The sequence below is a fragment of the Uloborus diversus genome, chromosome 5, assembly GCF_026930045.1.
Source record: "Uloborus diversus isolate 005 chromosome 5, Udiv.v.3.1, whole genome shotgun sequence".
Lineage (NCBI taxonomy): Eukaryota > Metazoa > Arthropoda > Arachnida > Araneae > Uloboridae > Uloborus > Uloborus diversus.
This window is the reverse complement of record NC_072735.1, coordinates 118,806,898-118,821,982: the sequence shown is the minus strand read 5'-3', so window position 1 is coordinate 118,821,982 and position 15,085 is coordinate 118,806,898. Positions and strand designations below refer to the sequence as shown.

General features: G+C 32.8%; 1 protein-coding gene across 1 annotated transcript in view; it reads left to right on the top strand.

Annotated features, from left to right (window-relative positions):
* The window catches only part of LOC129223097 (exportin-5-like), a 112,557-nt gene extending 98,194 nt beyond the window's left edge, over positions 1–14,363 (top strand). The window contains exons 26-29 of the mRNA XM_054857664.1: positions 778–869; positions 8,661–8,785; positions 8,903–9,007; positions 14,056–14,363. Coding sequence (XP_054713639.1) covers positions 778–869; positions 8,661–8,785; positions 8,903–9,007; positions 14,056–14,334 — 601 coding nt within the window. The 3' untranslated portion in view covers positions 14,335–14,363. The remainder of the gene's footprint in view (positions 1–777; positions 870–8,660; positions 8,786–8,902; positions 9,008–14,055) is intronic.
* The last annotated feature ends 722 nt before the right edge of the window (positions 14,364–15,085 follow it).

Below are 15,085 nucleotides of genomic sequence, written 5' to 3'. Positions count from 1 at the left end.
TATGCTAAGTATAATATATTCTTTAAATTATTTTATCCACTTGAACAACGAAAATTCTTTGGGTTTTCTGTTATTACTGTAGTAACAAAGTTTTCCATCTTTTTGTAACTAACTTCATTAGTTTTTTTCATATTAGACAATTTACTGAAGTGTCTCAATTGAGATATTAAGAACTCACTGTAAAATTTTGAATTTAGCGGTCGTTTAAAATGTAAAATCCTGTTTTGTTCTCAAGACCTGATTAAACCATAGAGAAGCCCTGAGCCCTCAAGTTCATGCAGCCCCTCCAGCTTTTATTAGTGGGATGAATAAAACTAAAAGTTCTCAAATAAAAAAAGGGCAAATTGATTCTATTTGTACAAACTGTTATATAGTTTTAATGTAACATTATAAAAAATTTTGTTATGTAAATGTACTGAATGTGTAATTTAAACCACAAATACTTCAGATATTAAAGAAGAAGAAGCAAGAAACATCTTTACAAATGTTTTGTTTTTAATTATCCAGTATATAATAACTATTCTATAACACTTGATGTAACTTTGAAAAGAAATGTGGAGCCCCCTGTTGATTGATAATCTTCCCTATAAAAAGGCAAGTTGCCCTAAATATATTTTTTCCTAGTGCAGCACTGGTAATTATATCAGATGAGTTTGGGTACCACTGGGTTAAAGCACTATTTGGAGTTGAAGAAAAAAAACCCTAATTGTCAGTTTTCTTTTGACCGTTTACACGAAGTTCAATTCCTATATGATACAAAATATTTTATTTTTTCAGTGCCGAATATGAACAACAAGAATCTGAAATACAAGAAGTTCTAGAGGATCAATCAAATCGTTTATTAACAAGAGAATATATAAATTTTTTAGGTAATTATTAGAAAATACTAATTTCCTGTTATAAAATTTTTTTGCTCAATATTGGGTCAAAGAAGTTTTCCTTTCTCTCTCTCTCTGTCTTTTTGTCTTAATACTTATATTCAAAGAAATTTTGGTCACTTTTATATAAAAAAAAATTATCATGCTTCAGTGCAAACCTAGAAAGTTGTCCAATGCTGCTAATGTCAATATTGTGAAATTTGTACGACAGTCTAGAACAAAAAAGCCAAAAGAAACAATTTTTACCATGACTAGAACGTGGGTTGAGAACCACACTGAGGGGGTACCATGCTGGAACGTGGCTTCCAGAATTAAACATTCCTTCCACAAATATTAGACTAAAAGTAATGATAAATATGGAAAAGATTCAAAAATTGATGTTTGGGTTTGTTGCATTCTCAAACACTCACTAATCTCATAAAAAGCAGACAGATGCAAGCCTTTGGGACAAAATTTGACATCTTATAGCCAATCATGAAATGGAACCATTCCCACCTTCGCTAAACAGCAGATTTTAATCAGAGAAAAAAAGAAAATGTTGCCTAAAATCTAGAATTGTGATTTTTGTAGTTAAAAAAAAAAAGGCTGATGAATCCTTTCTAGTTTATGATAGATCTCAATGGAGTAGTCCTATATGATAAATCCCTCTGTAATTTCTGATTTCTGACTCTTTAAAGAGTAATTCAACATTTTGCTCTTCATGCCTGCTCCACACTCTCCCTGAAAAGCACGAGAGGTTTTTTTTGCCGAGAGATCTGTGATGTCATGGCGAGGGAAGCGTTGAACGAGAGAGCCGTTCACACTCTCGGGCGAGGTGTTTGCGCACGCAGAAGCCGGTGATGTCACGAGCATTCGCGCGCGTTTCAACTGTCAATCCGCTTGTTTGTTTACAAAATGGACCACGAAGTAGATGCAGATTTTGCGATGTGCCTGTATTCTTTTTACATACAACTACCTACACATTTACAACACCAAGAAGGCAAAAAAGAAGTCGAGGAAGAAGAGATGGTGGTTGACAAATATGTTTATCCGCTATTTTTATGAAACTGTTTTATGACAACAAATGTGAATTTAAAAATTAAGATTACAACCAAAAATGGCCACAATATTGTACAATTTAGTTATACAAATAAAATATAAAGATCTGTACTCATGATTTTCATAGCATTGAATTACACTGTGCGGCAAAAAAAAAAAAAAAACCCTTCGAAATGCTTCTGACATTTTGTCGGCTGATTCTTATGTAAAATGACTCCCTGAATCCGAATATGACCTCCGTTTTCCTCCTATACGTCCCAATTTTATTAAAGTTCCCCCCCCCCCCCAAGTTTTTAAAAAATTTCCTTAGTTTTAGAGCAAGTATTTTTTTTTTTTTGGAAGTGAAAGGAGCTTTATATTAACTGCTAATAATAGTTTTGATGGGCAAGAGAAGTTCACAGTTCAAGATTATGGACACCGATCGCAAAAAGGGGGACTTGGGGTGTATACCCCCCCCCCCACCCCCCCCAATATTAGAAAAATAACGAAAAACGATCTTTTTATTCTGCTTTTTTAAAAAAGATGTTTGCAAAAAAAATTTCGGTGCAGAATGAGAGTTATAAGATTCTTCTATGAATGACTCCTATATCCAAAAAAATTTTCGCAATGTAAAAGAAATTTAAAAAAAAAAGTGTCTTGTGCATGTGGCACGTTGCATACGATTGAATCGCAGGTTTTCTTTCGAAAAGACATTCTTCTGGCTGATTCTAAGGTAAAATAACCCCTTGTTTCCAAATACGACCACTTTCCCCCCATCTCGCCCCCCTTTTTAGAACTTCCCATACCCCTCCTCTAATTCAGGAAGCCATTTTTTTTTTAATTTGGAAGGGGAAAAGAGCATTATATTAACTATAAACATTAACTGTAAGAGATGTCCAAAGCTCAAAATCTTGTGCATATGTGGCAAAAAGGAAAACATGGGGGCACTCCTCCCCCCCCCCCAAAACACACTGCACAGCAAAAAAAAATTTTCAAATGATTCTGAGGCTATTCCGCCTGATTCTTCTGCTAATTGACCCCCTGAATCCAAATATGATCTCCGTTTTCCTCCTACACATACAGATTTTTGTAGAAAATCCCCTCTTTTTGAATTTGGGGGGGGGCAAGTTTTATTTGTTGCTACATATGCACAAAATTTTGAGCTTTGCACATTTCTAGTCATTCAGGGTAATGTTAACGGTTATTGTAATGCTCTTTTCCCACTCCAAGTTTTAAAAAAATGGCTCTGATTTAAAGAAGGGGTGGGGGAAAATCTAAAAGGGGGGCGAGATGGGGGAAAGGTGGTCGTATTTGGAAACAAGGAGTCATTTTACATAAGAAGCAGCCAGAAGAAATGCGATTCCATGCATCAAACCTTTTGCTTATTTTTATGATCCGTGTGCTTTGCGTTCCAAATTATAGGCTCTGCTTGAAAAATTTCCAAAAATTTCAACTCCAAAGAGTTGTTCCAAACCTAATTATTAGACATGGCGAACTGCGATTTGCTTTCTGAAAACCAAAACAAAGCAAATTCCGCGCGACGGACAGATGGCGCTGCAGTAGCCTCTCGCGCTCCTTTGACTCGGGAACAATTTACCGACATTTACTGGAGGCAACGCGAGACATTCGCGAGAGATACCAAGAGGCGCCGAGTTCCCCATCCACACTCTACCCCTTGTCTTGTCTTGTGCTCTCGTTGGAGAGTGTAGAGCCGGCGTCACAATGTCCATATCGTGCTGGTCCAGTAGTAGTCCTGGCCCCACAATGTAGTCCCGTAAAAATTTTTAGGTCCAGAGATTTTCTCTTTAGAATCTTGATCTGTAGGTGTTCTAATGTGAGAATATCTTGGGTAGACATGTTGAATCCTGCGCGAAATAATTTTACAGGCCAACAAAGATAGCGGCCATTTTGGTTCACTTGCTCATTACGTTTTTCGCTACGGGCGTACCTACAAATTTATTTTTAGTTTTGAACTGCAGTTTTTGGAGTTAAGGAAGTCAATTAATGTATTAATTATGTCATAAAATCCGGTCTAGCTGTTTCTTCAATTTTACGTGGAGATATCTCCGACATTTGTTGTTGAATATTCTGGTTACTAAAAAGGGTACAAAAATTAATAAATAATCCAAAATGCTCATTTTAAACTCCTGTTTATCACATACATGTTTCTTCAACAACACAATAAACGAAAAATACAAGATTAGTTACTTTTGAAAAAGGTTACGATCTGTTTTTGCATTGCATGTTAATGCACTACGACGGACGTCTGTATCATTTGATGCCGCAGCCACTCTTTTTGAGCAATTTTTATCAGCCCAGTCTATGTGTGGAAAAATTTGTAGATCTGCATCTTCTCTTGAGTTATTCTAATTAAGCTCTTCAATGATGTGTCTCAAATCTGCTATGAAAAGTATTGCAGATTGCTTCTTCATTAACTGTTAAACCACTAGCAATAGCTGAAAATGTAGCATTTTTGACATTTCTTCTATTTCCTTGCGTGCTAGTTACTGTAAATTTTCCTTATTTGATACTGAAGACCAGAATTTTTCTACCTGCATAGGTACTAGTGTTTTTCTGTCAATTACAGCAATGTTTGTTCTGCCCTTAGTTGATTCTCTTCTCATCTTTTCGAATTATTTCACAACATGCTGCAAATAACTATCGAACACAGGATGAAGGTCATGAAAAGAGCATACAGGAACGAATCCGTGCAGAACATTGCTGATAACTTCGCCAAAAGTTTTCTTTATTTGGCGGACTTGTGACATGAAATATATAACGAGGGCAGTTTTTATTGGGGATACTTTGCTAAATAAAAAATGTTCTGGGAACGGATATTTCTGCAATCTAGCTTGGTAGGTGAATCACCACCGCCAGGGGCGGTGCACCGGGGGGGGGGGGGGGATAAGAGAAACCTGTTTGCCCGGGCCTGAGCCTGAAGGGGGCCTATTATTTTTAAAACTAGGGATAGAAATATGTGCTTAAACAATATGGAAGGGCGGCCGAAACATTTGTGGGGATTTGTGACGGGCCCCAAATTTTCTGTGCACGCCCCTGACCATCACATAATGTGCTCGTTGGAAAACAAGTCATGAGCTAAAATATTTTTAATGCATTCTCCCCTTTCTTTCGCTATTTCCATGTCTCTGTACCCTTGTTAAAGTTGATTCTTCCCCATTAGCTTAGAAGTGATATTTTAAGAAGAACTGTATGCCTCAAAGCATGGTAGGTTGACTTTGGAAAGTAATTCAGACAATTTTTGAAACAAAATGTATCCAGTCTAAACTGGCGGTACTGTTCTGATCAATGATTCATGATGCTGAGAAGGCGAATCTTGACACTACCATTCACAAGTTGTTTAGTGAGAAAGCTGTAAAGTTGCTCTGTTTCAGAAATATCATAGGGATTTACATGTTGGATGGATAAAATCAACAAGTCTTTTGACATTTTCATCAAAATACTGGCTACGATTGCCTATAAAAATAAGGATGCGGGACACTCTCACAGTGATCCATTAAATGAGAACAAGTAAGACCACGAAACACATTGCATATCATTAAAATTTCATGATACTCTAAATGCCACTCGGCAACATACTTTTTCTCGTCTGCTCTGCAATTTCTCCGGCACTTTTCTGTAACCGTTGAATCGTTTGTTCCAATTTCATCTCTGGCTTCACAGCATTGAATTTTAACAACAAATTTACCTTGAATGAATTTTTCTTACAGGTAGGGACACTCATTTTCTAGCGCCCTTATCCTCTCTACGTACGTTGTTTCATATAGTAGATAAATGATGCAATCAAATACACGAAAGACTGGAAACAGTAATTCAACAGTTTGAACGTATAATTTGTAATTTTCTTCGCGATCAGCAATAATCAAGTGTTTTACAAGTGATACCAGTGAACGAAACACTTCCCAACACTTGCACAGTTCTGATTTGTCACTGCATCCTTTAACAAAAACTCAATCTCTGTTTTCAAGCTTTCAATATTTGTGCGTAGCGATTGAATCATTATTTGACTTTTTTCCTCATCCATTGAGCCAAGAGCACCCTGAACCGTCTTTACTCGCTTAGCAGAACTTCTCTTGTAGTCTAAAATCAACACCTTATAATAATTTTCTCAAGATTATCAATGATTTTCTGCAGTCTTCACAGCCTCTTGTGAGCTAAAAGCAGCAGCAAGTACTTTTGGAGATAAATGACTAAAAAAAAAAAAACCAACAAAGGGTCATTCTTTCTTTTGGAAGCACAGAAAAGAATCCTTTCATTATACGTTGTTACGAGAAATAGTTTTGTTTCATTTATAAAAACCAATGCATTTTCATCTACATTGAGCATTAAGCATCAACTCTTATTTCTGAAAGAATAAATCCATGCCCAGCATTTAACAGCAGGCTTTAATATTTCATTTGCCTTTTTAAACAGTTCAAATTTTGAGGATAGATGTTGCGCAGACTGTGTATTGGTTTCTCGCTCATACTTTCGAATATAAGAACTTATACAGTTTGGATGTGCATATGAATTCGCAGCAGAAACATTCATATCGCTGTTAAGATCTGCTACTCTGTCAAAAACTTCGTCTTGATTTGGACCTCCTTCAGTACTTTCTGATTTTTCTAAAATATTGTTTTCACTTTCAAAATAACTTGTCTGTGCATTTTTTTCTACCATTTTTTTTAGCGTTTTTCCTCTCGTGTATTTCTTATAGCATTAGTTGCTGCAATGACACACTATATTTTCTTGCCGCGTTTTTCAATATTGCGTCTTTGCGTATTTCAGCAGCTTCCCGAACTCGTTTTTGGTCGAAGAACATAATTTTTCTCTTGATTCCTTTTGACAAACTACATATTCGTTTGTTAAAACTGTCTTCAAGATGTCTTCAATTGCCTACCAAAACTTTCTGAACTCAGTTTAGAAATATCAGCCATTGCTAAAATAGTTATTGTCACAGAAAAACATGAAACAAAAAGTTTTTGGAACTGTGGAACATTTTTACTCGAAAACAATTACTTTGATAGCAGACGATAAATAACCTTGAACAGCGTGGACCGAGGGGGGGGGGAATCCCTATAGCCACTGGTCTTAACATGAATGCAAATTTTAATACAGTAGCTTATGCATATGAAAGGGCTGTTTTGATCAAAAAATCCCCTTCATAAGGTATTTTTGATCAAAAAATCCCCTTCATAAGGTACTTTTGATCAAAAAATCCCCTTCATAAGGTATTTTTGATCAAAAAATCTCCTTCAGAAGGTATTTTCAATCAAAGAATCCCCTTCAGAAGGCATTTTTGATCGAAAAAATCCATTCAGAAGGTTTTTTATTATCAAAAAAACCCCCTTTAGAAGGTATTTTTGACCAAAAAAACCCCTACAGAAGATATTGCTGGCTACGCTGGTGACCTTGAAAAATATTATTTTACACAAAAGGTTTTACACTTTAAAATCGTTTGGTTTCATAGGGAGTTATTAATTTTTGTACACTTTTAAGTAACTAGAATGTTAAACAAAAAACGTTACAGATACCTCACGTAAAAATTGTAGAAAAAGCCAGAGCGGTTTTTATGACATAACTATTACATTAATTGACTTTCTAAGGCCCAAAAATTTCAGTTAAAAACTAAAAATAAATTTATAGGTACGCACGTTGCGAAAAACGTAATGAGCAAGTGAACCAAAATGGCCGCTATCTTTGATGGCCTGTAAAATTATTTCGCGCAGGATTCAACATGTCTACCCAAGATATTCTCACATTAGAACACCTACAGATCAAGATTCTAAAGAGAAAATCTCTGGACCTAAAAATTTTTACGGGCATACATTGTGGGGCCTGGAATATAGATGCTGATGCCCACTCCTTTTTAGTCTCCAATGTTTGCAGTTTCCCACACACCAGAAATTCTTCAAAAGAGCCTTGATTGGTTGTTAAACATTACAAAGTTCATTGTTAAAGATTTCAACAAAGACTTCAAATGAATGGGTAGAAAAGTATTGTTCAATATTATAAAATTTCATTGGCCTGGCAAAAAAAACATCTTGACCACACTACAGCTAATAGCTACTGAAAGTACCAGTGTAAATGTAAAATAAGAATACAACTGCTGCAACATCTTTTCTTTATATTCTTTACTAATAATAAAGCTTAAAGTCTGTATGTCTGGATCTCCGTCTGTTTCGTGCATAGTGCCAAGACCGTTCGACCGATTTTCATGAAATTTGGCACAAAATTAGTTCTTACCATAGGAATGAGCACCTCAAAATCAATTTTCGAAAATTCGCTTTTGTTCTTTTTTATTCCATTTTTAAGCCCAATTTACTGAGCGAATTACCATTACATTGACAAGCAAATTACCATAACATGGACGAACAAATTAACATAAAATGTTGACGGGAAATTAATCATCCATTATTTGTTAACATACAGGCGAACCAAATGACCTTTTAATTTTCTACTACGGGCAAAGCCATGTGAGTACCGCTAGTTTAGAACAATAAAGTGTTGCCCACCAGCCACATAATTTATGTCTAAAATTAATAGTATTTTTAAAGTGAAGTACAGGTATCATAATGAGTTGCATAATTTTAGGATCGCCCTGTACAAAATAATCAAAGTGTATTTGGAAAACAGAAAGAGATAAAAGTATAAAGAGAGATGGAGAACATTGGAGTGAAGTTTTATAACATATATCATGTTGATTTCAATTTGATAAACTGGTTCATGTAAAGAGAGGGTTAAAATGATGTTGAAACTTTTTTACAGGAGCTTTGTTAACATATAAAGGCACAAATCTAGATGTTAGTGATGTTGGTATGGAAGATGATAGAAATGAGAACTCTCAACCAAAATGCATGTCAGAGTTGGGAATAAAGCTGCTACAGTGTGAGGTGAATTGTATTTAATGTTAATCAGAATTTTTGTTTAATATTTTTACTTTTTTTGTGTAAGTACATTGTCCAATTTTATTAACCTGTTATTGTTCCTAATTTGTAAACTCTTTACAGAATACACGATCTATAATCATTTGCACGTTTTTTGATGCGCTATCATGGCTGGATACAGTAGCAAATCTTAAGTGCATATCCTTTTGTGAACTCATTGTTAAGCAGGTATGGCGTTTGTTGTTAAATCTTAATATATAAAAATCTTCTGTGCGTACGTTTGTCACCATAAGGCTTTTAAACGGCTGGACCAATTTTGATCAAATTTTTTGTGTGTAATTAAGTTGTGGCTAGCATGGTTTCGAAGCGCGATGGATTGATTAATATTTATTTTAACCTATTGTTGAGCGAGAACTGAAATAAATATTTAACCCATTGCCAAAGGACAATGAGGAAGCCAGCTCTGCTTTTTATACTGAAATTTCCTACTGTGATATGTCAACTGAGAATAGATAAAACGTAGAGAGAGAGAGAGAGAGAGAAGCCTTCATTTCTCTCTCTTGAAAGCAACGATTTTAGGTCCAGTGATATATTTCAAAGTAAAGTACTTGCAAGGTTCACGCAAAACGTGTATTCTGTCGTCGTAGTTGAACCATGTGACTGGATCGATGCTTTAGATTTTCCTAACCAAATGATCAGAAAGTACCGTACCCAGCAACATTTGTTTCTCGGCTCAAATCCATCTGAGTTTTGGCACCAATGTGAAAAACACTTTAAGGATTATCTAACTAATCAATACATTATTAAAGGAAAAGATGATGGAATTTAAAGACGAAACAAATTTTATTTTCGTCCAGATAAATTACAACAGGGTAGTTCTGTACATAAAAGATAAGTGCAGGAGAAGATCTTTATCTTTGATGGAAAGAACAAATAGGCAATATGTGAAGCTTAAAAAGTTTTTGTTCAAAAGATCGGACCACTAATCGGTCGGAGTTGGCTTCTCGCACTGATCGGCTGGATTACAGTGACGTGGTGGCTTGGCGACTTTGGCTATAAACAATAGAGTTGCGTAATCGTTTACATTTTAAAGATACTGTTAATGTAATTTATTGTATTTTTTTTTGTTTATTTGGCGAAATATTTCAAATTGCAAAGAATTGTTTTTCGTTTTTAAAGAGTTTTTAGTCATTTTAGTTGAAGAATGTGTTTATTTTACATCGGGAGGGGGGGATGAGTGATTTTCGCTCATTCAAAGAATCGTTTTTACCTTTATCATTTTTCTAAATGATAACCTTTCAATTTTTTTATTCTTTTTCATATGGGGGATGTTGCAGCGGGATTTCTCGTTAGTTCTAGATGAGTAGTTAGATTTTTACACTTAACATCTGAGGACGCTTATTATCTTTTGAGTATGGCTGAAAGAACAAACCATCAAGTAAGAGAGAAAAAATAGTTAATAAAACAACTGCTCAGTTGGCATTAGATAAATCAAATTGCAATAAATATACGAATTCTGACACCATAGCAGCTTAAAACATTTTTTTTTACTTCTTTTTTTCAACAGAACGGTTCAAACACTTATTAGTTTATTGAAATTTTTTAACTTTTCAATTTATAAAATTTGAACAGAACAACGTCTGACGGGTCCTCTAGTTTTAATGTATATTTTTTTTTAATTTCAGTTAATGAAGAATTGCCATTTACCTGAAAAATAATTTAATATAGCTTCAATTCTTCTTTAAATCATTTGAATTAATAAAACCTACCTTTTATTAATTAAATAAACTTTATGGCGGAAGAGTTACTTGAATGAAGACTTTTTGAAGGAATACTCTCATATATTTTCTGAAAATAAATGCTGATACTAATTTCAACCCTCCACTACCCAAATTATTGTTTCCTGCCGAAAAAAAAGTAGTTATATGCACAGGATTTTAATGAATAATGTATTTAACACATAATAGGTGGAGTTTTTAAATTTTTTATATTTTCAAAATTAATTTTACCCCGTGGCTGAAATATTAACTTGTATCAGTACCAACAACCTTAATGTAAAAGCAGCCATTTTGCATCCCTCAAGTCACACTAGTGAACAGTAAAGTGACACTCCTGTGGGGAGATACGGTGGTAGTATTTGATGTGACATCAGAATTATGGTAGGCAGTAAAAAGTTTATTGCTTTTGTAGGACGGGTAGAATCCATGTCAATTCAACAAGGGGCATAACTTGATGATCTCGAATTTTTTTGAATTTAAACTATGTTAAAATTCATGAAAAACTAAGAAATACTTTTTTTTTTTTTTTTGTTTGTTTTGCCCTAATAAATTCCCAGGCAGCCAAAGATGGCGGGCCTGTCATAATTTCTCACTTGAGATTTTATTCAAAATCTTTAAAGTACGTTATCTCGGGAATGGTAGAACATATTTTGTTTCGGTTTGTTTTATTTAAAAGGATATTTTTTCTTGTTTAAGAAAATATGTAACATTTTGAAATATGTGCTTTTGTTTTTTTTCCCCCCATAATCTTTTGGGAAAAAAAAAAGTTTAAAATATTTTTTTTTTTTGATTTTTATCAAAAATGCCATTTTAAAATTTTTTATTTATTTACAGTTCAGTAGTACCACTGAGCACTTTCAGGATATTGAATTTAGTGAGAACAAGATGGCATTGTGCTTAACGATTCTTTTAGCTCTACGCTGAAAAGTTGCCTGGGGAAATGCAGCAAAACGGCTGGAGACTGCGTTCTTGTTTTCATAAAAAATTAAAACGCCAAAAAAAAAGTGGAGACTCAAATGAAAATTTTGCTTTATAACTTGATTAAAAGTGTTTTCTGGCCACCTGTTGCCTTTTTTTTTTTTTTTTTTTTTTTCAGGTTTGCCATTATGTAACGAGTTCCTTAAAAAACCCCATTTTTTCAAATGCCTCTAAAATCTCTTAAACAAAAAAGTGGAAGCTCTCCTTTTCAGGGAACGCAGTGCTCAGTGTTGCTACTAAACTAAAAAAATGACAATTTTTAAAATTGGCCTTTATTGAGAGATATCAAAAATATTATTTTAAACTTTTTTTTCCAAAAGACTGTGGAAGAAAAACAGAAGCACATATTTCAAAATGTTACAGTTTTTTAAAATAAGAAAAAATATCCTTTTATATAAAACAAACCGCTACAAAATTTGTTCGACCGTTCCTGAGATAATGTACTTTAAAGATTTTGACAATAATCCCAATTGGCGATCTGTATCTTGACCCAGGAATTTTTTTGGGAAAAACAAAAAAAAAAAAAAAAAAACACCATATTTCTTAATTGTTTATGATTTTAACTTAAGTTAAATTCAAAAAAAAAAACAGAGACCATGAAGTTACGCCCCTTGTTGAAATGAGATGGATTCTACCTACTGTATTACCTCTCATTATCCGCCATGCCGGAAAAAAGCAAGGTTGACCATCATGCCAGGAAATTCGAATTTTCTGGCATTCCGGATAATTTGAGGTTATTTTGCAACAAAACTAAAGTAACTCTCCTCATTCTGTTCCAATCAGAAAGCAAACCACTGTATGGAAAATAATAAATAAATCCTGAAAGTAACCTTCTTTCAAATAAAATGTGTATTGCATATAATATGTTCTTGTTATTTATGGTAGGTCATAATTAATGGATTTAAAATAAAGTAATCGATTCAGAAGCAATCATCCATACTTCACTTTGTTTGTAATATTTTTAAATAAATTGTTTTAGGCTCTTTTCAGAGATCCAAGTTTAATTTTTATTTATTGAATAGCTATGGTATATTCTTTAACACTGGTTTAGGGGTGATAACTTACTGCCTAAATGCTTGCTTACTTATTTTTAATTTAATTTTTATAAAATTATTCGTTATTAAACAATATTTTTCTTGTTGAAATAACAAACAACATTGTTATTAAATATTTTTACAAATTTAAGCTGTTTATTAATGCTACTAAGGTCCTCGATTTTTCCGGCATGCCGGAAAGGACCAGTTGAGTTTTGTTGAAAATCTGGTGACCCCCCCCCCCCCTTCAAATTTCGTGGCATGCTGGATAATGCAGGGTAATAAGGTACTTAGAACTTATCTTTTTGATCTCAAACTCAGCTAGCAGTTCTGCTAAAATATCCCTGTTGTAATTATATATGCATTTATTTATTTGTTATCTATAAAGCAAAATTAAGGCAATCCATGTCTCATAGTTAATGTGTTCCTGTAAAACTTGTTCAAATTGTTATTTTTTACTGCTATATGACATAATCCTAGTTTTTTTTTTTTTTTTTTTTTTTTTTTTTTTTTTTTTTTTTTTTTTTTTTTTCCCCAAGATGCAAAATGTGAGAGAGAAATTTATTGTGCTGTCAAAAAATAATAATTATTTGACTTGATTCCTAAAGAAATGTGTTGGTTAAGGCATCAAATTGGCCCATAGTTTTTTAACTTTACATCAAGGCTGAATTTACACATTTGGTTTTATTTTTTTATTTTTCTCTACCATAATCTTAATAGAAAAAAATATTCTTGAATATCACCTAATACATGTCCCCTTTTAGTTTTTGAACAAAAGATTTAAATGTAAAATAAAATTTAGTATGATAATGTGATAGCAATATCAACATGAGAATAGACTGATGGATTCATAAAAGAGCATTAAATTGCAGAGAAACAACAGTAATAGAGAATCATAATGCAAAATCTAGAATTTTATGTTATTACTTGAAACAATAGTAAGCACAACCTAGATTATTATTGTTAAGATGATGTTAATCTTCTGATTTATTTCTTAATCCTCAAAATGCTTTAATTGCATTTCTAAGACCTGCAAATGAAGAAAAACATCTCCAAAGAAAGATAAATGTTGTGAATTACTGAAATATTTTTTTTATTGCCATATAGTATGTTGTTCCTTTTATGCAGCAAGTGGTAAACCAACAGGTCTATATTTAATCAATGTCTCTTATCAGTAAATTAAACTTTGTATTTATTCATTGTTTTTAACTGCTACTTTTACAATCACTATGTGCTGATTAGACAAGTTAATGATACTTTTGTAGTCATTATAATGTATGTTATTATCTTTGAAGTTTTTAAAGAAGGTATTTTGTCATTTAAAGACAATTTGAGATTTTATTCAAAGTGCTTAGTCACTTAAAATAGTATTTTACTTCTGTGTTCAGAAATTATTCATAAAACAAATTGCAAATCTTCATTATATTCTCTAAATTAAATGCAAATAATTTATAATGATTTTTTTTTTTTTTTTTTTGCTTTTCAGCTTTTTAAAGAAGATATGATAAAGTCTATGCAAGAAGCTAATTATTTGATGTTGAATGTTATACAAAGTCTTCAAGACTTAGGCGAACATGAATATAATCTAGGTCAACTCATTTCATTAGGTGTTCTTTTGTATGAAAATCTTAGAACTAAATTTCCTGAACTACGTGAAACAATTTTATTGTATACATCCTGTGATCCACACTCAATAAAAGTAAGAGTTTTTTTTACAAGAAATCTTGTGAGTAGTTTTCAAATTATAAAAATATACTCAAAATGAAAAAAAATCTGGAACATAAACCAAATATATTGCTAGAATCTTACCCACATTGTGGCCTTTAATACCTTTCTTTTTATTATATGTTTTAATTTTTATTTGTATTTATTTGTTTAATTTACGTAATTGACCTTTTTTTTCTAAAGTCAAGTTCTTATATGTTTAAAAGACAGTTCTTTTAAAATATTTTTCTCTGAAAGGTGTTGGCCCACTCCATTTCAAAAGTTGTACCTCTAATTTTGTTGTGTACTCATCTTTTCTCAGATTTTAACCTTAATGCTATACCTTTCAAGGACATAGTTCTTTTGGTTATGGTATTTTTCACTCAAGATACCTACTAAGAGTAATAGAATTATATATAGATGGCATATTATAGTTAGTTTAGTTGGAAAAGAAAAATATTGATGAAATATCATTATTGCCCCCTGTCCTTGACAAAGATTTCTCAACTTCATATTGTTTCATTAATTATTATGACTGTATTCATTTATTATTACTGCTTTGCTTTGATAGAATTTTGAAAATATATTGCTCAAAACTGGTGCTAAAAATGAAAAAGTAAAGAAAGAAACTTTCAAAAGACTTTTTGACAAAGTTATTGGTGTAAGTATTTTTTCTACTAATTTCTTCATATGTATGTTGCTTGCATAAAAGTTTTGTTATTTTTTATTTGTTTAAGATTGGTTTTTTTTTCTAACTGAAAAACTAGTTATCCAGAACAAGTTTACAATAATGGTTACCAATTGTGCAGTTA